Source organism: Curcuma longa, chromosome 19 (assembly GCF_044706935.1).
Source record: "Curcuma longa cultivar G26 ecotype Majalengka, Jawa Barat chromosome 19, ITB_CL_G26_1.1, whole genome shotgun sequence".
Taxonomy (NCBI): Eukaryota; Viridiplantae; Streptophyta; class Magnoliopsida; order Zingiberales; family Zingiberaceae; genus Curcuma; species Curcuma longa.
In genome coordinates this window covers 5,896,717-5,924,234 of record NC_133879.1, presented here as the reverse complement: position 1 = coordinate 5,924,234, position 27,518 = coordinate 5,896,717, and the positions used below count along the sequence as shown (strand labels likewise).

Genomic DNA, 27,518 nt, shown 5'->3' with positions numbered 1-27,518 from the left:
AGGAAAACAAAAAGTCCTATACAACACAAGTAGTCAACCAAGCAATGGACTTTGAACCAGTAAAGATCGAATATAGTCTAGAACAATGCATACTTTCAATATAAAATTTTACTTACACTGTGGCATCTCCTCCAGACATGCTGCCATAGATTTTAAGCTCATTCTTCCTGATAGGCTTAAAAAAAAGTCAACTGCACCTTTTGACAAACATTTAAAGACCGTACCCATTGAATCATTCGACGACATCACTACACAGAAATTTTTAAAGTGAGGCCATTTGCACATATTAATGCGGAAGAGTAATAAAAGAGGAATACTCACTGATCACAGGAATGTTCTTCCAAGTTTTATGGCTCATGATCTTGCTTAGGAGACCAATGCCGGTCAAACCAGGCATGACTACCTCAGTCAAGATAAGGTCAATATGATTAGTAAGATCCTCCAGTAGTTTCCATGCTTGCAGACCATTAGAAACAGCAGTAACTGTTGAATAAGGGGAAAACACATCACTAATTAAAATTCATATGCAAGTAATTGTAAGAAACTAGAGTAGCATGAATTAAGAAAGCCAAGTTCAGCAAGCTAACAATTCTTAATTATCTAATGGAATATAACCTAGAAGAATGGTTAACAGATCCAAAGGCATCTACGACTTGGCCCAACGCTAGGTCCCAAGGTTATTGATCAAACCGGTGGGCAAATTAATTCAATAACATGTTTATTTAGAATAGATTTTAAAAAATATAATATCTAAAAAGTAGCCCTTCCATCTTGGTTTTCTTGCATCTCAGTTTGTGAAGCTAAGCGAACCAACAGAAGCTCCGTTACTCGAGATATCTGTGGAATCAGCTGACAAGCCAGAATTTATTAGTATCCAAGAATTATGGTAGAAACTACTTGTATCATTTTAGATGTGACTTAGTGGTTAAAATTGATATCATAATGTCAAAGATGATTTCAAATATTTGTAGCTTTTAGGGATTTTGTCAATTATACAATATAATACACTATCAGTGTGAATAAATGAACATGTAGAATGCCAAAACCTGTGCCATATTAAAACTTTAGGATGCAGTTTCTCATTTTGTAATTAGGCCCTGTTGAGTCTAAAATATAAATTGCCATGGAGCTCAGCTGGTCTCTTTGGTCAAAGTCAAACTTCTATTCGACCTACCATCGAAATGGATGATTTTTAATATTACATTAATGAACAAGAAAATAACAAGAGACAAATTAAGCAGATGAACTCAAAAGTCCATATAGGTATTAGATAGTCATCCTTTGCACTACCATCAACTGACTGTAATTTGTTGCCTTCACAATCATTTTGACCACCATAGTTGCTAATACTGCTATAATCACCCCCTTATCGCTATCATCACTAATATTGTCCTACCCTCCAACACCACATTTCCGCCCAAACTACTGCTTCTGCTACTTTGGCTGCCTCCATCACTTTGACTTGGCATTCCTAAAAGCCTAAAGAGTAAAAACAATGAAATACAATTGGCATCCTGGTCATCGTCACCACATCTATAACATTTTCCAAAATGCCTACATCCATTAGCACTACTCCTATCGCTGCCTCAATTTGAATCCTTCATTAAAATCGCCACCACCTTATGTTTTTAATCCTACGTCTTCAAATCTAACTATTTGGAGGATTGGTTTGCAATTCTTCTAAGGTTGAATGGTTGGTCAGGTTTAGAAGATGTAGACATGGCGCTCATAACCACCATCTAGTTCCCTAATAGACACAAGATGAATCCTGGTTCTGGTGGTTCCTACTTTTTCTCCTTTTGCTTCTGATTTCTGGTGAAAATCAGACAGGACCCTGGATTAGATCGTGATCCAACCAAATTAAAGTAACTGGACTAATGAAAACTAGAAATGTCAAAAGTTATTTCATGTGGTTCTCTTGTGAGGAAATATAGGCATTCTTAAAATTTACCATAAGCTAATGTAAAGTTCGAGTTCTTGTTTCCCATGGGTCAAGAAACAAATGAAATGGTACATCTAATGGGGTGTTAATACAATAATTTCGCACAAAGAAATCATTTGTCCAAAAACTCTTAAAAACCAAGGTAATGGTAATAGGAACAGTTAGACTACATAAATCTCCTCAATCAGCCAACAAGTTCCAATGTGTGGAGTGGAGACTAACTGGCGCAATCACAATGTCCGCACTTGAAATTTGAAATTTTTGTCAATCTAAATCATACTCCAATGTTATCCCTGATTTGTGTTGAGGAAGAATGGTAGTCCACTAAAACAAGCAGATCTTTGATGATGAATCTTCAGACTACATTCACTAGACACCGTTGTAGAGATGACACTGAAAAAATTGACATATTCACTCGATAGACCTAGCCACTAGCACAGAGACCTAAGAAAGATTTAAAGATGGTTTCATCTCGGCCTAGAAAGCCCTCAATTAATCCACGGTGTGGCCTTAAATCTGGTGTCACTAAAGGCAAGCCAAGGACTAATATGCATTACAATAGCTATTTATCTAACTAGTTTATTTTAAGGGAAAGGAAGGAAACAAGCTTATTCTATAAATAAAAAAAAAGGACAGCTCGGTGCACAAAGATCCTGCCAATACAAGGTCTCAGGGAAGAGTTTATTGTACTTAGCCTTATTCTGCATTACAAGAAGTTGTTTCCTCGATTTGAACCCTGACCACCACGTCGCATGGTAACAATTTTACTGTTGTGCCAAGGCTCCCCTTCAAAAAAACTTATTCTATAAAAAAATACAATCTACATGCTCTGATGTTCAAGCATGCTAGAAAGGGTGTGGAATGCATCAATAAGCCCACAAGGCCAGTATCTTGGTGAATTAATTGCAGACTGTTGCAGGAGAGTGGCTTTTATTTGCACAAATCAAATTGTTCTGCTCAAGCTAGGAGACCAACATCTATCCTAGAGGCTTCCTGAACAAAGCTATTTTGGATTGCCTTGCCATACTATGTGTGCAATTATGTTTACATACAATAGTAACATATATATAAGTACAAAATTGCATCCCACGTCAAAAAGATGGCCAAATTTGGCATTTGGCATGAAACTTCTGAGAATAAGTTTTACAGCTACTTAGGCATTTGGTCAAAAAGATGGCCAAATTTGGCATTTGACATGAAATAAGGGTACAAGGTGTACCTCATTTTAAGAGGATGCTCCAATCAAACATCTGAAGTGAAACTTCTGACAGTCATGAGAAATACTAGAGTAGAGATAACATCAAGAAACGTAGTTGAATGATTGAAAGAAATAATTCTCCCAATCTAGATTTCTCAAAATCAAATAACTTAGAAACTTATCAATTATTTACCTTCTTGTGTGTCTCTTTGTGTGTTACCTTATGTGGTCAGCCATATCTTCCAATCTTTTGTATTTTTGTACTTTAAAAGGCATAAAGGGTGAACTCAAGTGATTAACATGAATTATATTTACTTTGATAATATCAATCAAATCCTCTCCAAGTGGCTAAAATGTATGATATTCACTTTCATAACATTAACCAATTCTGACTTAATATTCACCTACCAACCACACCAAGGTTAAGCCCCTACCAACTACTTCAACTTAGTCTTCCATTAATAAGCATAGACACAAGTGAGCCAGCTAACTAAAGGTAAGTCAAGGGCTTTCATCTGGTTCAACTATGTCATTAAATTTAAAATAACTTCCAGGGATGTCACAAATTCAATGTTATCATTTGTATCTGCACCAGAGCAAACTTCAAAGCCAAATTGCTAGACAAGCCTGGTTCATAGGTCAAGTAGAAAAAAGCTATTGCATGTTAAACAATACAATAAAAAGTACTCAATAGAAAACAATAGAAAAATGCCTCTTGAACACTTAAAGACGTCTGATCCTTCAAAAAGAGAAAGAAAAACAATAACTACAAGAACTTCAGAGGGAAAGGACACACCAACCTAGGTATGCTAGACTAAATAATACCAGAAAGAAGGAAAGGTTAAAACATGGGTTGGAGGGAAAAAAATTCATATTGTAAAAATTATAGACAGAAACTAGATTACATAACAAACAGTCAATCTACTGAAGCACAAATGAACAAGGTCTGGAGTAAGCATCAGCCTTTTGTGGATTGTCCATTGACAAGATAAGGATGACCATATCATGTTACAAGTTTTTGCATGATATCAGAACTCACATCTCAGCTAACCAAAAGAGAGGGCACTAGACAATCATGGAAATAAGAAAAACATTCAAGTACTTTGTTGATCTTATGGCCTACAAAAAGAAAATAATATGTTGAAAAAAAATCCACTCAAGTTTTTCCCTAAAAAAGAATGATAAAATAGGATAAAGGATACTGAAACTTGAATGTCACTATTAGTTTCATTTTAAGTAAAATAATAGTAATCCTGTTACAAACGAATGAAAAAATGCCAGTATTGCAAGATGAGTTCAGTAAAGCCATCTGAGAATGCAAGGCTTTTTTCCTTTAGGAACTAGACTTTTCCCCACATGCTTGATCTGGTTGAAGAGGCTACAACAAGAAAAGCAAGCATTTGAGGCGACTACATATGGCATCCACCTAAAATATCTGCAGCCTGTAATAAAGAAGGCAACAAAAGTTGCCTAAAATTATGTAGAGGGGTCCTCTTGGAATTTGCCCAAGAATACCTAACTAGCTAAATGGAGAAACTAGTGATTAAGCAAAATGAGGCCCACTAATAAATTCAAACCCATCTTACATGGAATATTCAAAATTTGAAGACTGAGTATGAAATTCCTTTTTAGTGCAATAATTTCAGTTTTTAAAAAAAAATAATTTGGACAAAATTAACGACAAGATGATGCATTGATGTGCAGAATAATAAGAAACTATATCTTACCTTCATAACTGCAGTTACGGAGTAATGCGCTGACAACTTGGCGGGTGGAATCATCATTCTCAACCAGCAGAACCTTGAGAGTTCTGACCGGGAGAAACCTCTCCCAGCGTACGACCGGACCTGCTGGCGGCGGTTGTTTATTGGGACCACCAGGTTGTTGTGCCGCTTGTGCAGCATCCCTTATCTGCTTGTTTTTCAAATCTTCTGACACTTCATTGACCTTCGACTCATCTTCATCTGAGAGTCCTTGACCTTGTCCAGCAGTGGTATCACCCACTTCCTTGTTCTCATCCTGAGCAGGTTCCTGATTCATGCCTCCACCAGAGCTTAATTGACTGACACCTCCAATCAACCAGATTCGAAGAAGTTGACAATGGCACAATTTCTGAAAGCACAATATCCATTTTTGTCATCAGGACTATGAAGAGGAAGTATAATCCTTACAAAGCACAAACATCTCGATGTATAAAACCAAATACTCCATGTAGCATACTGAACCACCTTAAAATCCAGCAAGCCGAAAAAAAAAAAAGCATGGGGAAAATGGCTATTCCAAGTGTGGTAAAAAGTAGCAAGTCCGCAGATCAAGAAGCCAAGATAACAATAACTAGTGATTCATCATCCAGAAACCCGAAAAGGATCAAAGATCCACCAAAGATGAGATTATGCCACCCAGAAACCAAGAAAAAGACCGCAAACAAGTGGGAATTCAAGAGTAACAACCGATGGGCTCAACCAACACGTAGAAAACAACAAAGGCGTTGGATTTTGGGGTACCTACGCTTCGATCGGAACGGAGAACCCCCGAAAACAAGACAGGGAGCCCGTTTCCCCGATCCAAACAACTATAAACTAGAAAGGAGAAATCGAACTAGGAAGAAAGCGATTAAGGATTGGGTTTGAGAAGACTGAACTCAAGTGGACGAGGGGCTCCTTCCTTCTGCTCTCGCTATGGCTGTGAGCTTGGGAAGACTCCGCAGGGCTTGGACCGAGAAGGGGGAAGAGAGAAGGCGATGGAGAGATTTCCCGAGCCGGAGGCGTCAACGAGATATATATTAGGGCCGGGCTTCGCGGCTGACGTGGAGAAAATGGCGGTGGGCGACGGGGGTCCGGTCCACGTCGGATCGGAGACGGCCGGACGTGTTGAGACACGTGGACGAAATCAAAAGCCGGGAGCTGACGCGCCCCGCGCACAATCCGCCCCGATCTGCAGGGGGCCACGTAGGATAGTCTGCTGCTCCTCTCGGTGAGATCACCGTAATGACGTCCAATGTCACTGTGTCTCATTGTGGGGAAAGCAGGATAGCACCACGGCTGTATTGTTGACCGGAGAGTGAGTGGACCAGACCGGGGAGAATAAAAATCATAACGGCGAGATAACGGCGTCTGGGAGCAAGGAAATAAGCCATAACGCCCATAAATAATAGTTATTTACATTTTAGTTCATGAATGAGTTTCAATACGCACCATGACGAAGTGTTTAAATTTATTTTTTTAATTAAATTTATAAAAAAAAATTGCTAGAACGCAACTCCAAAATAAAGTTGCTATTTAATGACTTTATCATAGTGGATTAAGTCAAGGAAAATAACCTCTTATAATACAGTTAAGTTAAGATGATGTGCAATAGATCCAAAATAATTTGATATTTCCTTAACATCTATTTTTGATAGAGTTTCATGCACCAAATTATTCGTAGAAAATTAAAAATATGTCCTTCAATATTTATATGGTAAAAGAGTGCTTCTCTTTTAAAAAATTATACATGCCACTTACAATTTGATACTTTATGCTTCGTTTTAGAGTTAATTTTGATTAAAATTATATAATTTTATAACATTTTTAACTAAAATTGTATCACCTTAAAGATATATTATTCCAAAGGACATAAGCAATTTTGATTAAAGTTGCATCACCTTAAGGTAGGTAGTTTTTCTTAAACTCTAAAGCACATAGCAATAGCCTCTCGATCATGCAGGGCAAGCTACTCAGTAGTTTACCTAAATATTTATGATTTGAATTCTAACTATAACATATTATAGGATATTTTCTTCTAGTGAGATGAAAAATCTAGGATATTGATGGAAATTACAAATATAATACTATTTTAATAATTGTTTTTTTTTTAAATAGTGCCTTTTGATTATATAAATAATCACTAGGACTAAATTTGATATTGACAAGTAATAACACTGAGTTATTGGTAAAATGCATACAAGTAAAGTTATTCCAATTGACAATTAAGTTGAGATAAAGGTTGAATTTCAATGTACTAATGTTGCAATTGAATTTTACACATCTACTAGTAGTTTAGTCAATGACATTTTCAGTATGTTGTGCATTGCTACAAAAATTTGAAGAAAAAAGGCAAACAAAAAAAGAAACAAAAAAAGAAACAAACAAAGAATAGAATGGAAACAAAGACCATGAGATTGATGCATTATTGGGTTGCCTTTTGCAAGAGTATCTATATCGATATCTTCTTTACGAGGCTTTATCAGGTTGTGGCCAAGGAGCGTCGAGAGGTTGAGCATCTTTCTTCTTTGTTGGTGTGTGGTTGTGGCCTCGCTTCGCTTCTCCTTTCCATATGGCACCTTGTCCTCCAGGCTTTTGATCCCCTCGGGCTCTTGCGTTCTTGCGCGCTTCGTTTTTGATTTTAGATTCATGGAGGAGGAAAGCAAAGCCAAAGGCAAATGCAAAGGCAAAGCAAAGGAAAGTGATGGAGTTATATTCTTGCTCATCTCTTGGGCTCTTGCTTTGCTTTGGTGCCTATGATTCTTGAGGCAGCTAAAGGATGGTGTGGGAAAGCCCGCATGGCTTTAGCTGTACTTGGAATATTTTATGTGGATCTCATCACATTCATGGAATGGGGGTAGGCTCATTGGAGAATCCAAATGGGTGAGTGGAGGCTTTTAGTTAGGGTTCAGTTCGGTTCGGCTAGGTCGATGAATTGTGGAATGGGTCGCGTCTAGCTTAACTCATTTTGGATAGCAATAAGATAGTGTCAACTAGACTCTATTTGTTCCCCCTTCTCACAATTGGCCACTTTTTCCACTATTACTTAGCCAAATTATGGATGTAAATAAGTATAGCCGAGCTAAGTTCAATTACGTTCTAATTTATTTATTTAGTTATTTATCTGTTCAAGTTTTTTTTTTTATTAAAAATCTTATAGAGTTCAAGATAAACTCAGTTAACAATGTGGTTGTGCTTATAGATTAGGTTAAACATTTATCTAATCCATAAAAATTATTATTATTTTCTTATTTTTAACCTTTTATAAATAATTTAAATTTATACATTACTATTTAAATATTTAAATAAAATTTAAAATTAAATTTAAGTATTATTTATTTTATATATTTATATACTATTGTCTCTATTCAATTATTAGACTTCTCATCCTCATTTTAACTTAGTTGTTAAAATTATCCGTGGATCATAGTTGAGTTGGTTACTATGAAATAGACTTATTGAAATGGACAAGGATCGAATCTCAACGAAGTTGAGACAATGCCCTCTCCGTAGCGACCAATTGTCATTTCCCAATTTACCTTCTCATAAATGATTGTGGAACCGATCATATAAAATCGTTGGGGTGGCAAATTTTATTTTTTACTGAAGTGAGTTGCTAAAATTATATTCGCGAAAATGCTTCAAATTCTATCCAGTTCAATCTCGAAATCAATGATCCTGTCAAACTCAGTGACCAAAACTAAACAAAGAAGCCTAGAAGACTCAATTGGGTGAGTTATCATTAGGTGAGGTAGTCCCTCACAAGCGAGAAACTCTAAGCATTTTGCTAGCTCCCTACTCCATTTCAAACCTTGCAGTGCAGGGAATGAAGACTTCACTAAACCCTACTCTTCTCTGCTTCAGAATTGATAGGTGACTGTTCCGGTTGAGAGCTGCTTCTGGACATGTCACCGGACCTTCCTCGCCGTGGGAGCGAAACAGTAGGGGGAGCTGAGGGCGACGGGAACTTCAGGGTCTTCTGGAGCTTTGTCGGAGCTGGCGGGGAACAGGAAAAGCTTCAGGGACCCAGGGACCTGCGCACACAAAGAACGTCAGTGGGAAGGCCAGGGGTGCCCTGGCGCGACCACTCCGACGCTCAAGTCAGGGACGGTGGGAGGAAGAAGATGAACAGTAAAAGAAGAGCTTGAGCAGAAGTTGAGAGAGGTCGAGAGAGTTACCTGCTGCAGGGAGTGGTCGTTTTAAGGAGGAGATGAGCGTGCATACCTGTCACGTCATCATTTAAGGAACGTCCCATCATGATTAATGAGGTGGCAGGAACAATCGAGTTCCCTGTCCCATCGCCGGAAAAGTGTTATCTTGTCACCATCCGTGCAGACAACAGAGAGATAGTCTTAATAAATGGGGGCATGGGTTTGTCAGAGATCATGATGAGGTGTACCAGGGCATTGTAGGGCGCTTGGTCGATACGGCGTGCTATCGGACACAGGAGGCGAAACTTTCAGTATAAAAGTGCTTCACGGCCTAAGTGAATAAGGAAGGGTCACGCGGCCGATTCGGCCAGAGGGTGGCCGAATGGGCCATTCGGCTGATGAGCGATTCGGCGAGGACATACCCGAATGGGCGATTCGGCCAAGCGATGGCCGTGTGGGGTGATTCGGCCAATAAATAGTCGAATGGGCGATTCGGCCAAGCGATGGCCGCGTGGGGCGAGTGGGGCGATTCGGCCAGTAAATCGCCGAATGGGCGATTCGGCCAAGCGATGGCCGTGTGGGGCGATTCGGCCAGTAAACAGCCGAATGGGCGATTCGGCCAAGCGATGGCTGCGTGGGGCGATTCGGCCAGTAAACAGCCGAATGGGCGATTCGGCCAAGCGATGGCCGCGTGGGGCAATTCGGCCAGTAAATAGTCGAATGGGCGAGTCGGCCAAGCGATGGCCGCGTGGGGCGATTCGGCCACAAGGCGGCCGAATGGGTATACCTCGATATTAAGTGACTTGACCAATCAAGCCCGCAGATTTGGCTAGCTGGGCCCGTGGGGTGGGACCAGACTTGGACTCGAGTCTAACCAAAGGCCTCTCGGATTATCCCCGTAACATAAGCCTCCCTACTAATCTAGTCGAAGGGAGCGTGAGTCGAACTGACTAGACCGAGTCGGGCTCGAGTCTGAGTCTGGTCTAGAGACTTTGTCCGATCAAGTGAGCGAGACATCGGTGCAGTCATGTCGATCGGAGAGAGACTAATCAGCGGAGGACAACCGTGCCATGCTGTTGGTTGCATTAATAAGAAGAATGGCGGCGAGCATGCGCAGAGAGGGCCGCTGTCTTTTCCGAGACGAGCCATTAAGGAGGCGTGCGATTTGACGGGATTTGCGAATCGCCATTATGACATCAGCAGATACGCTCGGAAAGTCGTGACCATCCGACGTTGCTCGTTGAATCCCACCTTTTCTGTGCCGCCTGATCGAACGGTCGTAGCCACCTAGGGTTTCTGTATATATGGTCGGCGTAAGACTGCAGCGGGACCGTTTGTTTGCTGTTTTCGAGCGTCTCCCTGCTGTTCGTGTTGTCGCTGCTCTTGCTGTCGCCTTTGTCTTTCCGACCTTCCTTCTCCCAGCAAGATTCTCGGCGTAAGCTCTGCTTCTTCCTCTTTCTTGCTTTTCTTCCGGGTTTGTTTCGTGTTTCATGTTAGGTTCATAGGGATGTCTAAGTCTGACAGTGCTTGGTTTGAGTCCGCGGTTTCTGTGTTTGATAGAGCGTCTAGGTCGGCGGTGAGGCTCCAGTACGAGATCTCCCGCCAATATAAGATTAAGGTTCTCAAGCGTCATCACCGGCCCCACCTACCGCCCCCTGGCTTTCAAACCTTCTTCCAAGATCAGCTAGAGGGAGGGTTGCGATTTCCCATCCCAAAGTTTTTCATAAGGGTTGCTGGGTATTTCGGGGTCCCCGTCAATCAGTTGGCCCCCAACTCCTTCCGCCTCCTGAGCTGTGTCTGTCTGGTCTTTAAGGTCTACGGGATCCCCTTGAACCCAACCGTTTTCCATTACTTTTTCTATCCGAAAAAGAAGGAGAGTGGAGTTTTCTATCTTAATGCCCGGCCCAGACTCAATTTCCTCGCCGAGTACCCCTCTTCCCTTAAATTCTGGAAGACCAAGTTCTTCTTTGTCCGTCCCCCAAATCCTTTTCACGTAGTCGAGTGGCAGGACGAACTCTCGCTTCCTCCTCGACTGAGGGCCTACAAGAAGGATGCCGCCTACTCAATGGCTTCGGAGGTGTTGGATGGCTTAAAGTTCCATGTGGAGCGGTTGATCGGCGAGGAGGGTCTCCTGTTTCGGGCAGGCTTAAGCCCGATAGCTGCGGAGTTATCTCAGCCACTGGGTAAGATAGTATCGCTACCTTAGTACGTTGATTTCTAATTTCATGTGTGTCTTGACTTTTTACAGAGGATCTTTGGATGGCGGCGTCACTGAACAAATTCATAAAGTGGGACTGCGCGTCTTTCAGGAAGTTGACGACTCCCGGTCCTTCTAAAGGGAGTCCGGCGGCAGCGGCCTCAGCTGCCAGTCATTTAGTGGCGGCGGAGTCCGGGACAAGGTCCCATTCGGCTGCGCCATCCAGCCGAGTCGCCAAGCGGCTCTCAACGGAGGGGACCCGCGAGAAGGCCCCTAAGGCCAAGCGACCCCGAGTGGAGGAGCCGCACGAGAGAGCCCCGAAAGCCAAGGCGCTGACTATCAATGAGCCTACCGATGAACCGGCGTCTCAGCAACGTCCTCCAGCAGTCGAGGAGGGGAAGTTGAAGAAGAAAGCCCGCCCTGAACCACAGGCAAAGCCGAAGAAGAAGAAGCCAATTCCCGCGAAGGCGCCGAAGAGTACTCCCGGAACGGAGTCGAGTCGCCAGGCGGAGCAACGAGTGGCGAGGCGGGTGACTTCAGAGGGTGCGACACCAGCTACCCTACCAGCAGCACCGACTACAGACCCAGTTGGGGAGTCAATGGATAGATCTCTTAGGGCCTTGGCCACGGGGCCAGCTGCGTCTGATGCAGCATTAAGGGGAGAGCAAGTCCCTGATTCGGTAGCGCCTTCTACCGAATCCGCGACTGTCCCGGCTATGACTACGGAGGGAGGCCTACCAGAGACGGCGGTAGTACAGTCACCGCGGGTGGTAGAACCAGTGGTCGCCCACCTAATCGAGCAGCCAGCGGAGCTACCGGTGAGTTCCTCTACGGGGGGGGGGGGTTTGATGACTTAGGGTTTTTACGATTTAAATCGATTCAATTTTGGGCTTTTATATGAAAATAAATTATGAAATGGATCGGTTTGACTTTAGTTGTCCTATATTGCTTAAATTGAGGTTTGATATAATTTCTGTGATTTAATGGTGATTTTTTGGCATTAAATGGATTTTTAAATTGATTTTAGGGCTAACTCGGATCCGACTTGAGCTCAACCGGGGTCAAATCGAGTCAATTCGTCAAATTGATCGAACCAACACGAAGGATATGACTCGGATCGAGCCTGATCAAAATTTCACAATTTTTGGGAAACCCTAGACTGCCCTAAAGCCTAGATCAAATGTGCACCGTTGAATCAGAGATGGATGGCCGAGATTAATCAATTAATCACAGTATAAAAGCTTAAACATTCGGGATGAACAGTGGCTGGCCGCTACTGTTCATCTTCGTTCCCGCGAGCGTTCTCTGCCCCGCGACGTACCAATCAGGCCAGCTCCTTCCAATTTTTCCATTTCCGTTGCAATCCTCCATCCTTGAGAAGCTTCAATCCGGTTGATTGGGTATAAATCGGCGACCGGACGGCGTGCGACGGCAAGGGGTTCTACCGGCGGCGCCACCCTGTTTTCTTGGTTTTCCGGCGACTAGCTGCACAATACGAGGCCGCGATTCATGGAGGGGTTCTCCTAGGATTGCGGAACACACTTGGACCAACAGCAACATCATCAGAGCTCGAAGAAGGAGGAACTCCGGTTTTTGCCAGCTGAAACTCGTCTGCACAGCGTCGGTTTCGTTCGGAGAGGGTTTTTCCGGGCGCTTCGAGGTGCTGGCAGCGAGCAAGACACACAAGTGACCGTCTTCAATGCTTCCAAGGGCTCCAAGAGCTTGTTGACACCGAGCTGAGGAGAATTGAAGGAGAGGGGAAGATTGGATGTGTTTCTGAATCTGTTTCTGAATTTCCGATTACTGAACAATTGGGTTTCATCGCATTTTCCGTTAACAGTTGCTATTTGTTTGAATTTGATTAATTCTTAATGCTAGTTTAGTTGTTTCCTTAGATGCAAACTCATGCTATTAGCTTCTACTTCATTGTATCGATCTGATTTCTGTAAATTCTGATGACCGGTTGTTTTCTGATAACCTGCTATTCCGTGCCAAAGCCACACCTCCCGTGCCAAATTGCTTTCTCCGGATTAGGCATGACTTGTTTCCTTTATCTTGAGCTTGCATCAACAGCATTGAATCTCATTTAGATTGTATTTAGACTTCATGCACCAGTTTACTAGGTAGACTAATTTGAGTAGGGATTGCATTGCTAGCTAAATTACTTGTTTGCATTTCATGTTTAATTTGTATGTTTAATGCTTTTGATGATAGGTTTAGCTTGCTTTAGGGTGTCATCTTTGGAATTTTCACTTACTTGTTGATTTTCAAGTACATTTCGTTCCAAAAATACCAAATCCCCATTTTTATAGAAAACCCCAAAAAACACGACACGATAAGCTCAATTTAGGCAATTTTCTACTAGTCCTTGGAAAAACACGACTCGAGGCCCCTATACTTCGTTTATTTTGTATTCGTTGTGGGTTTTCGATAAAATTTATAAATTCTAATTTGAAGCCCTATCGTGACATCAATTTAGGGCTTTTCATAGAGTCTTCTCCTGTCTGATGGGACTTCCACCTCCATTGGCACTACGACCTCTCCTCCATACACCAAGTGGAATGGTGTCATGCCTGTGCTCTCCCTCGGCGTGGTCCGGTAGGCCCACAGTACACACGGTAGCTCTTCCACCCAGCTGCCTCCTTCGTGATCTAACTTGGTCTTCAACCCGCGCAGTATCTCCCGATTGGTGACTTCGGCTTGACCATTGGCTTGTGGGTAGGCTACGGAAGTGAAGGCTTGTTGGATCCCCAACCCTTGGCACCATGTTTGAATCTTTTTTCCTTGGAATTGTCGGCCGTTGTCGAAGACTAGTCGCTGTGGGATATCATATCGACAAATGATGTTCTTCCATAGGAACTTGATGACGGCCTCCTCGGTGATGCGGGCGAGGGCTTCAGCTTCGACCCACTTAGAGAAGTAGTCCACAGCGACGAGAAGGAATTTCTTCTATTGTGGCCCCGCCGGAAAGGGTCCCACAATGTCCATGCCCCATTGGTCAAAAGGACACGAGGTAGTGGAGGCCTTCAACATCTCCGTCGGTCGTCGCGAAAAACTTTGGTATTTCTGGCAATGCAGGTAGGTTGAGACTAACTTTGCCGCATCAGCTTGGAGAGTTGACCAGAAGTACATAGCCAACAAAATCTTTCGGGCCAGCGATCTTCCCCCTGGGTGATTGCCGTAACATCCTTGGTGTGCCTCCCGCAAAACATAATCAACATCTTCTGGCCCCAAACGTTTGAGCAGAGGACGGGAGAAGGCACGCCGGTATAGCTGATCTCCTACAAGTGTGAACCGGGTCGCGCGCCTTCGGAGTACTTTGGCCAGATCAGGGTCAGAAGGGGTGGCTCCTGTTTGGAGGAAGTTCAAGAGATGACTTATCCAGTCGTCCAATTCGGCTGGAGTCAGGGCCTGATCAATTTGAGCTATGAAGGAGACTTGAGTAATCGGTCCTTCTTGATGCCATTCTGTTATAGAGCTTGCCAACCGGGCTAATTCATCTGCCTTGCCATTTTCGGTCCGGGGAATCTTCAGCAGGGTTACCTCCATGAACTCCGCCTTTATTTTTGCAAATGCTTCGGCGTATCGGCGGAGTCGATCATTGTGAATTCCATAGCCTCCTTCCACCTGTTGCGCTACTAGTTGGGAATCGGAATGTAGCTGGACCCGGGCGGCTCCCATCCGCTTGGCTGCCTGAAGACCAGCAAGTACGGCCTCATATTCGGCTTCGTTGTTAGAGGCAGAGGCTCGAAAACTCAGTCTGATGGAGAGCCGAATCTCTTCCTCTTGGGGAGAAATTAAGACGACCCCGACTCCGCTCCCTTGTCTGTTGGAGGATCCGTCTACGTACCTTTCCATATCTGCTCCGGTTCGTCTTCGGGTATTTCGGTGAGGAAGTCAGCTAAGGCCTGAGCCTTGATGGCAGTCCGGGGTTGATACTGAATGTCATATTCCCCGAGTTCCACGGTCCATTTGACGAGCCGTCCGGAGATTTTCGGCTTCGTGAGTAGCCGGCCCAGTTGCTGTTGGTCATGACTGTGACCGGATGAGATAAGAAGTATGGGCGCAGCTTACGAACGGACAGAACAAGCATCCACGCCAGCTTCTCCAGGTTGGAGTATCTGGTCTCTGCATCTTTGAAAAGGTGACTGGAGAAATAAATGGGATGCTGAGACTGACCTTCCTGTTTTACTAGTACGGAGCTGGCGGCAGAGTGAGAGGCTGACAGGTACATCCACAGCGGCTCGCCTGGAGAAGGCTTGGCGAGCCGAGGGAGTTGGGAGAGGTACTCTTTGAGCTCAGAGAATGCCCTGTCACAATCCTCGTTCCACTCGAACTTCTGTGCCCTCTTCAAGACCTTCAAGAAGGGAAGGCTGCGTTCCGCCGATCTGGAGATGAATCGGGAGAGTGCGGTGATCCGGCCCATCAGCTTCTGTGCTTCTCTGAGATTGCGTGGCAGGGACATCTGGGATAGTGCTTGCACTTTGTCCGGATTGGCTTCGATCCCCTCCTCGGTCACTATGTAACCAAGGAATTTTCCCACTCGGACTCCGAATAGACACTTGGCTGGATTCAGTTTTAGGCCATATCGGCGCAGAGTGCTGCAAGTTTCTTCTATGTCAGAAATGAGGGAGCCTCCTTTCTCGGACTTAACCAGTATGTCATCCACATATACTTCGATGTTACGGCCTTGTTGATGACGGAAGATTTTGTCCATCAACCGTTGATAAGTAGCTCCTGCGTTCTTTAGTCCGAATGGCATAACAGTATAACAAAAAGTTCCATCTGCCGTTATGAAACTGACCTTATCTTGGTCGTCTACAGAAAGGGGGATTTGATGATACCCCTGATAAGCATCCAGCATACATATGTATTCGCACCCAGAGGTGGAGTCAACCAATTGATCAATCCTAGGCAGTGGATAACAGTCCTTCGGGCAGGCCTTGTTTAAGTCTCTGAAATCCACGCAGACCCGCCATTTGTTCCCTGGCTTCGGCACCAGCACTACATTGGACAGCCAAGTAGGGAAGTGCACCTCCTTGATGTATCCGGCCTTCAGCAGCTTTTGTACTTCTTCTCGGATCACTTTGTTCTGCTCGGGGCCGAAGTGTCGTCGCTTCTGTTTGACGGGGCGGGCACCCGGAAGGACGTTGAGGCGGTGGATGGCGACGGAAGGGGAAACTCCCGTGAGGTCTGTTGGAGTCCAGGCGAAAAACATCCTGATTCCGACGGAGGCATTCAGCCAGTTCTAGCTTTTAGTTCGGTTGGCAGTTCGGCGGCCACTTGCACAGTTGTCTCCGGGCGGTCGGGGCATACTTGTAAGAGCTCCTTCTCGGCTGCAACACGAGGGTTCGGCACCTCTTGTACTGCGTGCACTTCAGCTCCTTGGGTCCGTCGGGCCTTCTGGCTTCCGTCCGGACTGCGTCGACATAACAACGTCGTGCAGTCAACTGGTTGCCTCGCGCCTCCCCCGACTAAGTCTCCCACTGGAAACTTGATCTTCTGATGGTAGGTGGATACGACGGCCGAGAAAGCGCCGAGTGTCGGTCGACCTAGTATCACATTATAGGAGGAGGGAGCATCCACTATAGTGAAGAAGCAATACCTCGTCCTTCGAGCTGGTTCCTCGCCTAGGGAGAGAGATAGCGAGGCGTATCTGTCCCAAGGGGCGAACTTCGTTCCCTGTGAAGCCATATAAGGAGGTGGCCATAGGCTCCAGGTCAGCTTCGTCAATCTGCATCTGATCAAAGGCTGTCTTGAAGATGATGTTGACGGAGCTGCCGGTGTCGACAAACACTCTGGATATATCATAGTTGGCGATGGTGGCCCTTATGACCAGCGCGTCGTCATGAGGAGTTTCCACTCCCTCCAAGTCTTGTGGTCCAAAGCCGATGATGGGTCCGTCTCCTCGACTTCCTCCAGCCACACCGCAGACTTCCAACTGGCGGCTGTGGGCCTTCCTGGCCCGGTTGGAGTCTCCATCCGTAGCGCCCCCCGTAATCATGAGGATATTGCCTCGGGGGGCGTTATCTTGATTGTCGGCTCGAGGATCACGGGAGCCGGATCCCTGACCGCGATCCCCCTCATTCTGCATTGGGGGAGTGAGCTCTCTGGGAGAACGGTGGCGCTTGTAGGCGGCCCGAGGAGAGGGTGGCGGAGGTGGAGGAGCGGCCTGAGTGTGGGTCTCCCGCCGGGGTTGGGGGGCAGGTACCGCCCTCCCCGAGCGCTGTTCTTCTGACTCCCGGAGGACCCGGGCATACTGATGGCAATCCCGAGTATCGTGAGTTCGCGACCGATGATACGCGCAGAAGCGGGGCAGCCATCGTGAAGGCCCCGACGGTTGAGTGGGCCGGGAATCCACTGCTTGTATGGCGCGAGGGCCACCTGCCGGTCTAGTTGGATGCTCCGGCTCCGGTCTCCTGAGTGGTTGAGGCGGATGGCGGTGTTCACTTCGAACGGCCGGAGCAAGCTGTCGACTCGGACCACCGTGGGAGGAAGCGTCGGAGTTTATGCGCCGAGCCGACTGAGCTTCTTCCACGTGTATGTACTTGTCGGCTCGGGTCAGCAGCATGTCGAAGTTCTCGGGAGGCTTCTTGATGAGAGACCGGAAGAAATCCCCCTCTATCAATCCCTGGGAAAAGGCACTGACAAGGACCTCTGATGGAGCGGCTGGGACTTCCTGCGCCCCCTGATTGAATCTGCGCACATACTCCTTGAGTGACTCCTTGGATTTCTGTTTGATGGAAAAAAGGTCCATCACAGTCTTTCGGTAAGCTCGGCTGGTGGCGAAGTGCCTTAGAAAGGAGCTTCTAAAATCATTGAAAGAGCATATGGATGCTGGCGGCAGATGGTTGAACCAGCGGACCGCCGCGCCGGCCAAGGTGGTGAGAAAAACCTGGCATTTGATGGCATCGGTGTACTGATGTAGCATAGCGGCATTCTCAAATTTCCCCAAATGATCTTCCGGATCAGTTGCTCCGGTGTAATCCACAAGCTGAGGGGCGCGAAAGTGACGCGGGAGTTCCTCTTCTAAAATCCACTGGGCAAAAGGAGATTTGTGGGAGCTGCTGCCTTCTCCTGGACATGGGCCCTTTCCACGTGCGAGATGACGAGGTGGGGTCCTGGCCGCTGCAGATTCTACGGACATCCCACCGTAGTCTTCAAAAATATAGGGCTGAGCTTGACCTTGGGCCTGATGGGCCGGAGCCTGGTAGGCTTGGGCCTGATGGGCTTGAGTCTGGGGGCCTGGAGCCTGGAGGGGCTTGAGGCCTGATGGGCCTTGATGGGCCTGGTGGGCCTCCGTGGCTCAAACAACCGGCGCGCTGGGGCCGGCGCCGGCGCCGGTGGGGCTTCAGCGGAGAAAGAGCGAGGTCTTGAGGGGGCAGCTGGTACCTGCGGTTGTTGCCTGGAGACTGCTAGGACGGCGGCGGCCACCGCCCTATCAAAATCCTCCTGCGTCATGGTGATGAAGGCGAGGTTGAGGAGGTTCGTCCGTCGGCATCTCAAATCCGGGCTAAAACTTTCCCACAGACGGCGCCAAATTATGTTCCGGTTGAGAACTGCTTCTGGACACGTCACCGGACCTTCCTCGCCGTGGGAGCGAAACAGTAGGGGGAGCTGAGGGCGACGGGAACTTCAGGGTCTTCTGGAGCTTCGTCGGAGCTGGCGGGGAACAGGAAAAGCTTCAGGGGCTCAGGGACCTGCGAACACAAAGAACGTCAGTGGGAAGGCCAGGGGGTGCCCTGGCGCGACCACTCCGACGCTCAAGTCAGGGACGGTGGGAGGAAGAAGATGAACAGTAAAAGAAGAGCTTGAGCGTAAAAGAGAGTAAGAGTTGAGAGAGGTCGAGAGAGATACCTGCTGCAGGGGAGTGGTCGTTTTAAGGAGGAGATGAGCGTGCATACCTGTCACGTCATCATTTAAGGAACGTCCCATCATGATTAATGAGGTGGCAGGAACAATCGAGTTCCCTGTCCCATCGCCGATAAAGTGTTATCTTGTCACCATCCGTGCAGGCAGCGGAGAGATAGTATTAATTAATGGGGGCGTGGGCTTGTCAGAGATCATGATGAGGTGTACCAGGGCACTGTAGGGCGCTTGGTCGATTCGGCGTGCTAACGGACACATGAGGCGAGGCTTTCAGCATCAAAGTGTTCACGGCCTAAGTGAAGAAGGAAGGGTCACATGGCCGATTCGGCCAGAGGGTGGCCGAATGGGCCATTCGGCCGAATGGGTGATTCGGCGAGGACATGCCCGAATGGGCGATTCGGCCAAGCGATGGCCGCGTGGGTGATTCGGCTAGTAAATAGCCGAATGGGCGATTCGGCCAAGCGATGGCCGCGTGGGGCGAATGGGGCGATTCGGCCAGTAAATAGCCGAATGGGCGATTCGGCCAAGCGATGGCCGAATGGGGCGATTCGGCCAGTAAATAGCCGAATGGGCGATTCGGCCAAGCGATGGCCGCGTGGGGTGATTCGGCCAGTAAACAGCCGAATGGGCGATTCGGCCAAGCGATGGCCGAATGGGACGATTCGGCCAGTAAATAGCCGAATGGGCGATTCGGCCAAGCGAATGGCCGCGTGGGGCGATTCGGCCAGTAAATAGCCGAATGGGCGATTCGGCCAAGCGACGGCCGCGTGGGGCGATTCGGCCACAAGGCGGCCGAATGGGTATACTTCGATATTAAGTGACTTGACCAATCAAGTTCACAGATTCGGCTAGCTAGGCCCATGAGGTGGGACCAGACTTGGACTCGAGTCTGACCAAGGGCCTCTCGGATTATCCCCGTAACAGGAGACTTGATGTAGTTCATTTTCTCTAAGCGCAAGCTCGTCTCGAGTTTGATTCGAGCTTTAATTCTAATGCTTGAGCTCAGCTCATAATGAAATTAAATAATTCGTGAATAGCTTGAACTCGGTTCAAAAATAGCTTGTTTAAAAGTTAAATGAGTTTAGTTCAAGCTCAGTTCAAAAATAACTCATTTAAAAGTTAAACGAGCTTAGTTCGAGCTCAACTCATTAATATATAATATTTATTATATATATATATATATATATATATATAAAATATGATAAGTGAGTCTCTTAACAAATATGTTTGCGAGTCTCTTAATGAACACGTTCATAAGCCTTTAAACAAACATGGTCGTGAGCTCATGAACCAAATACTATTAAGCTCGAGCTTGGCTCGATAATGTTTTCGAGTTCAAAATCAGGCTTGAGCTCGACTCGTTAACTTAATCGAATGAACTCGAATGAACTTTTTTTCGAATCCAAACTCGAATAGCTCATAAGTAGCTTGGTTCATTTACGCCCCTAGATTTGATACTCTATCAGACTTGAGTTCATATCCTAGGTAAAAAAAAATCTTACATGCCTCTTCAGATGTAGGTGATATCATATATCAACTTTGTAGTCCTGACAGTTTTGATTTTAACTTAGTGCTACTTTCAACATTGTTTGGCTTTTGGTGATTATATATAGGATTTAGGATGTTAGATTTTGGTAGTTGTATTTAGGATTTTGGGCATCTACTTAGACTAGATACTACGTCAGTCATGAGTGATTATCCCAGGTCTCATCTCTTTTTTGACATTTTTTTCATTTAGTCTTTGCAGAGCCCCCACGTCATGTGGGCTCACACGGTTGTCATGCAAACTAAGTCTCATACATTCACTTTGACATTTTGGCATATCATGTAGACTAGCATTAGTACTCGATGCAAACTTAGTTTTGTAGATAGGGATGGCCACTTAAATCGATGACTTCATCTAATATGAGGGGTCATCTGAGGTCATATTATGTTTTTTTTATGTCTCATGAGTAAGATCGTTGAGAGTGCTAGAGGGGGTGGTGAATAGTACTTTCGTAGCATTTTCGAATTTCATAAATTGCTCATAAATCTTTGCGATCAGAGAAGTATAAAATGCAACAAAATAATAAAAGACGCAAAGAAACAACACACTGATATTTACTTGGTTCACAACCATAGGCTGCTACTCCAAGGCCCATGATCAAATGACTATTTTCGACGGGCAATTAGCTATATAACTCCCCACTTACGAAATGGTGTTAGCGAATATAAAATGTAGGATCGGTAACAATGATACCGTCCTTATAAAATTAAGTACAAAACTAAAGTTACCGAAGAAGTAAAAATGTTGACTTCTTGTGCAGCTCTTCGGCGTTACGACGACATTCTTGGATAATGCTTCGCGTGCAGACGATCATCGCTTGTCTGTAGAATGATGCTATGAGGGGTCTTCCTCGAGACTCTTTTATTAGGCTTTCCGAGCGCCTAGAAGCCTTTCCATGCATCTCCATGTTATTTGCCAATCCACTATTGACGCTGCTGACTTGGAACCTTCAGGCGCCTGTATTCCTTTCCGAGCGTCTTAATGCTGATGTGGAGGTTTCGGATGAACTTTTGACTCTACATCGCTTTATCCAGATCGGAGCACCTGAAAGCTGAGGTGTCCTGACCACTGGGACTCTACCACCTCACTGCTTCACTAGCCCCATTCCACTGACATCCGATCGCCTGAAACTAATTCGGGCGCTTGGAGTCGATCACCTGGATCCAGATAAAGGCGCCCGGAACACAAAGTTCTAGCTCCTCCTTTCCTACATTATAAGTTAGTTATAACCTCCTTATGCATGAGTCAATAACTTAGTCATCTTTCCTTTTAAGCATGAATCGTATGTATCAAATGAATCCAATTCAAATGTATCCAAAATTCTACACTTGTATAACTCGGACATGCATTTCTTACTTATATGGCCAAGGCGACAATGCCACTGTAGGATGTTAATCGATCATCTCTACGAGCACGCTTGAAGGAGATGGGGAATTGGATACCTTCTTCACGGACTCAAGATAAATCTTGCACATTCTTCGCCAGTGTCCCACCTTGCTACAATGGTGTCACGCTCATTTTAGTATTGATTCTTCTTTTATAGCCTTTTTCTTTCCCTTAACTTGATCTTTTAATTTCCCCTTCTTAGAACCTTTCTTTGAAGTATCAATCAATATCATAACTTTCTGTTCTATCTTAACAGATGGCTCCACTGTCTTGAGCATGTTGATCAACTTTGGAATCGTGGATTTAAGAAAGTTCATCTCATAGTTCATCACAAACTACGAATAGCTATTAGGCAAACTATGTAGAATTAAATCAATACTTAACTCATAATCAATGATAAGTCCAAGTGATCCCAACCACTCAATGAAGTTGTTCATCTTTAGTACAAACTATACCGTATATGACCCCTCCTACATCTTTGAGCGAAAGAGAAGCTTAGTGATCTCCAACCTTTCAGATCTAGCTTGCACATCCAAAAGCTTACAATGATGGTAAACAATCATATAAGCATCCATATACTCATGTTGTTTTTGTAGTTCAGGGGACATTAAGGCTAGCTTGATGAAACTGGCAAGCTTAGAATCAGTCGTATGTTTCTGATGACCAACATTTGGTCTAATATCGTATCATCAGGTAGTCTCTGAGAAAGAAGCTCTTCAAAGTCATAGCTATCTTTTCAACCTTGAGAATAATTCTCAAATTTTAAAATCAGTCCAAGAAGTTTGGCCCAATTAGTTTATTGATGTCCAAAATCGAGTGTAAATTTAAATAAATCATGCTGATTCTATTAACATAGAAATACACAATTGAACATATATAAAAGAGATAATTTATTATTATGTAATGCACATAATTCACATACATAAATCAGAGTCCCCCATACTTATCAAATTCTAGAGCCCTCACTTTGAATTAGGGGATGATATATTTTCTTCAAGTGGGTTGATATCTTCTATAGATAAGAACAACCTTGGAGTGAGTTCAACAAGCAATTCTTATTACTAGTGGTAAGTATTAGGTATACCAATTATATATCATATATATATATATATATATATATATATATATATATATACCACATTATGCTATCAACTAATTGATATTTGCATAAACAATATCGGAGTGTTAACTCATTAATATATATATATATATATATTATGTATATCACCCAACTTCACCTCTATCCACACTGACTTTGAAGAGAGTCTAACAAATCAATGCTTCAAGTTAAAGGTGACCCATTATTCATGAGATCATATCTCAATGGTCCGAATATATTTAATTATAAGTTAAGTTTGGAGAGGGCCCAATAACCAATGCTTAAAATTAAACTCTGATTCTTGACTATATTAATGAAAAGTATAAGCTTTAAAATTTAAACAAGAGCTTTTCTATCAAGTCTCATCAACTACATGCAACATAGAAAAATTATTGACATGCACCTACATGGCATAATCATGACATTTCAATATAACATGCATTAATTATATTAAGCATGCATATGACATGACATACATTATGGAATAAGTTATGTTGTTTGTTATCCTAAATTAATTTTGGACACATATATATATGTTAAAGAATTTGATTTCACAAATCACAATTCTTTTATTATTAAGAAATAATTTCTAAATCTAATATATATATATATATAGAAAAATTTCAAATCTAAAAATTTTCCAATTTAATTAGAAAATAATTTCAAAAATTTCCTAATTATATTAGGACATAGTTTCCAAAAATAGATTTTCAAACAAATTCAAAAACTTTTCAAAATGTGAAAAAATTATATATTGGATTAGGAAATAATTTCCTTATTCTAACATATCTAAAATATAATTTTAGATAACTCATAATACGTCAAACAAAGATCTACGATCTATGTTGAACACGCGATTGACTTTGATACCATAGTTGGTTTTCTACATACGTAATTTAAAATTTTATATTTCATAAAACATAGCAGAGGAAGTGTAATAAATAATTTTATCACTAAATAAGCAAAACCTATCCAGGAAAACACATGCATGCAAACATAATCGTAATAAGACATAAACACATTTATACCTTTTGGATGACGCAAAATGAAAATGATATTAACCAGCAATCTTGAGCCTTAAATTTCCTCAAGATGACTTCTCTAAGTCACATGTCGTGTCTCCACTTTGATACTAATCAAAGGAGGGAGACAAGTGATCTGAGAGAGGATCTATGGTCCTATTTCATATCCAGCAACTCAAAGCAACTCGGCGATACAAATCGAATCGAATGAAGGGGATCACACCACTGTTTAAAGGTCATATGATTCACTGTCTAGAAGGTCAATGAACCTATATGGCATGATTGTTTTAGCAACAATAATTGATCCAAAAAAAACCAAGACGAAAGGAAGAAGTGATACCTTTCGGTGGAGAAGCAATCGTACTTGTTCTCGTGTTCCTTGCTTCCATCGTCGGTTGTAGCTTCCTTTAACTCTGGGATGTCCAATCCTTGGGAAGTTATTGATCTTAGAGAAGATCCTTGGATGGAGGTGAGCTAGGATGCCTTCTTTGGTTGACAACAACAAGCACCCACAAGAGGATGGGCAGCGGCAACAAGGAGGAAGAGGTGACTTGCTTTTGCTGGGGCGGCAATTCAAGGAGAGAAGGAGAGAGGTCGCGGTTTTAAAACCCAACAATTAGGTTTTAATCTTATGTCAAATAACTCTTCATAAGAGTTATATTTATTGATATTTAATAGATGTTTTTGTTAAGAAAATATAACATAATATGTTAAACCAAACTCCAATATGTTAGTCTCAAGTTTGGTTCACAACCAAATCTGATTGGTTTAAAATCAAACCTCATTTAATTTAAATCAAACTAATTTGATTTATAATTAAACCAAAGAGGGCTCACTTTGTGCTCAAAAGATGTGGCTCATCCACACTTCCTTCCGATAAAATATCTTCCATATTTGCCCTTCTTCTAGTCCAACTAGACTCAATCTCTCCCGATCTGAGAATCTAATTTACAAACTCATTTTATGTCTCTTGGACAAACTCATAATGTATGTGATCTTATAGGTTCTTGATTTATGTTGGTCATCCATAGTTAATTATTAATTATGTATCGATCATGAGTGACACCTAGTAGTAGTACATCATGATCCTCAATTATTCAAAAAATCATAGTTGATTCCAAAACCACTTCTAAACCCTTCAACAGCTATAGTTGATCGTGCATATATTCTTTTCACTATTTTATACCCGTTTAGTTTAAGACATAATTTATATGTCAGTCCCCACTAGGCTTATTACGTCACATCTAGCCCAAGTTATAGTTCCTTTCTTGTGGATTCAAGTTATTTAAAATAACTGTCCAAGAGGACCATCCTCTTGACATATTATTGCTTTTATTAAAGACTTACGATTAACAATCTTAACAAGTGATCATAGGGTATATGTCTCCTAATTAAAGGAGTGATGAATCCTCTATTGACTACTTAAATACCTTCAGGTACTTCGGCTTATACTCAATCATCCCGGGTCTATATGTTTGTAGAGACACTTGCTTAATATGTCAAAGTATAAGTTTCTATAAGCAAGATGACTTGAATACCTCAAGTCGAAGGAAACTTACACCCGAGCTACAATAAATTTTCATAAACATTCATAGAACCACATCAAATCTCATGGAAGGTCACTTTCAATGAACTAGTTATCCTTAACCAATATTCATATGTTAACTCTCAACATCCCAAGTTTTCAGCCAGTGAGGATTGACTTCTTGGTAATACCAAGGAGTTTAACATACGCTAATTTCACAGAATTGATGATATCCAATCTCATTAATTCATCTACTAGAAAATATTTTAATACGAATATAATTATACATGTAGAGATAACCATTAATTATGATCCAATCATAATTTCTCTCATGTTATACATTATATTATGGACATCAGTAATTGAGTTTAAGATTAAATTAAATACATAGAGAATGTATATTTAAATAGTGATTTTATTTATTTAATAAATAATACAATATCTAAAGTGATTGTCTTAAAACACCTCTCAAATATATCAATACATACGAGGGAGGATGCAGGGGAGGCACAGGAGATAGGAGCACTTTCTCTCTAGACGTTAGGTCACATGACTAGTAGATCAGTGCTGACTATAGATCATGTATACTTTGTATGCTTCACGAGGGGAGAAGGATAAATTCACCATAGGAGAGGACTACAGATTAGATATATGGTGAGCATAGAAGATTTAGGAGCACATTTATCTAGACTGATGGACACCTAACGCTCATGGACTAGAGGACCTACATTATTAGAGGTTCAGTAGGCAATGGCACACACCACAAGAAGAGGCTTCATCACTTGCATAAAGGGGATGAAGCCATTTACATGGCCCAGTATATGATGGCATGTTGGATGATGATTGGTTAATTGTGAGGTTGGTATTCACATGAGGGTTGGTATGGATGAGGGTACAAAAATATGTATATGGTTCCGTATACGTCGAATATCTACTCAAATATGATACTTTATCATAAATTAATAGCTACTCAAGGATGCATGTATATTTCATACATTTTGATGATATATAACTTTTCATTAAAAAAAAACTTTTTTCACTCTCTTGATCTTGTGCATGCTAAAGATTTAAAATTCTAAAAGCATTTTAGTCATCAATGAGTTTTAACAAAAATTCATTGATAGAACTAGGCAAGTTAGATTGAATTTAAACTAGGTCCAATAGGTTTTTTTTTCACTCCCTTGAGTTTTACTATACTAAACTCTTGGCTTATGATCAGTATCGATTTGGAGAAACTATTCAAAACATTCTACAGTCTTTACTTTAATCACTTTTAATGAGTTCTGATCAAAATATCCTAGAGTTGTTTTGGTTGAAATAGTTCCACCTTAGAGTTATTTGGACCAAAATAGGCCAAAGATGATATTTTCATATTTCATATTTTATATTTATATTTTTATCTTTTATTTTACTTTTGTTTCATTTTTTTTATCTTGTAATTAGCTATTAAAAATATAAAATAAAAAAATATTTTTTTAAACTTTCTTTTATAATTTTTTAGATTTTATATTTTTATTAAGGCTCCAACCAAATTTGAAAATAAAAAAATACATAAATTCAAAAGACCACTGAGAGTGTATGATATAAATTTAGAACAAATCTAAGTTTTTAAGATCGATCATAACTTTTGATTAAAACTTGGACTTAAAAAGCTTAGTTTTTTTTTTAAAAAAAATATGTAGATAGATGGAGGTCATTAAGAGCAAACAATATTAATTTGACATAAATATGGGATTTTTAAAGCCTTCAATAAATTTTAGATGAAAGTACTTGATAAATAACTAAGTTTTTATTTTTATTTTTTATTTTTGTCTTAATTTGATTTGGCTCGGTTCAATTTA

The 27,518-nt window shown here is 42.7% G+C and overlaps 3 protein-coding genes across 3 annotated transcripts in view; all 3 read right to left on the bottom strand.

Annotated features, from left to right (window-relative positions):
- The window catches only part of LOC141812470 (two-component response regulator-like PRR73), a 21,634-nt gene extending 15,761 nt beyond the window's left edge, over positions 1 to 5,873 (bottom strand). Inside the window, 6 exon segments of the mRNA XM_074700462.1 lie at positions 117 to 154; positions 157 to 180; positions 183 to 248; positions 322 to 483; positions 4,868 to 5,252; positions 5,782 to 5,873. Coding sequence (XP_074556563.1) covers positions 117 to 154; positions 157 to 180; positions 183 to 248; positions 322 to 483; positions 4,868 to 5,180 — 603 coding nt within the window. The 5' untranslated portion in view covers positions 5,181 to 5,252; positions 5,782 to 5,873.
- A 7,832-nt stretch (positions 5,874 to 13,705) lies between these two features.
- LOC141812469 (uncharacterized) lies at positions 13,706 to 15,088 on the bottom strand. Its single transcript, XM_074700461.1, has 2 exons — positions 14,210 to 15,088; positions 13,706 to 14,140 (listed from the first exon to the last, which is right to left on the bottom strand). The coding sequence occupies exons 1-2, from the start codon at positions 15,086 to 15,088 to the stop codon at positions 13,706 to 13,708; spliced, it is 1,314 nt and encodes a 437-aa protein (XP_074556562.1).
- A 1,705-nt stretch (positions 15,089 to 16,793) lies between these two features.
- LOC141812468 (uncharacterized) lies at positions 16,794 to 18,377 on the bottom strand. The gene has a single exon (XM_074700460.1). The coding sequence runs from the start codon at positions 18,375 to 18,377 to the stop codon at positions 16,794 to 16,796; it is 1,584 nt and encodes a 527-aa protein (XP_074556561.1).
- Positions 18,378 to 27,518: the final 9,141 nt, after the last annotated feature.

Coding starts and splice junctions, on each gene's coding strand:
- LOC141812469 (XM_074700461.1), bottom strand. CDS start 15,088: ATGGAAAGGTACGTAGACGGATCCTCCAACAGACAAGGGAGCGGAGTC. Junction 14,141..14,209: donor ACCAATGGGGCATGGACATT/GTGGGACCCTTT, acceptor TACTTCTCTAAG/TGGGTCGAAGCTGAAGCCCT.
- LOC141812468 (XM_074700460.1), bottom strand. CDS start 18,377: ATGTCCGTAGAATCTGCAGCGGCCAGGACCCCACCTCGTCATCTCGCA.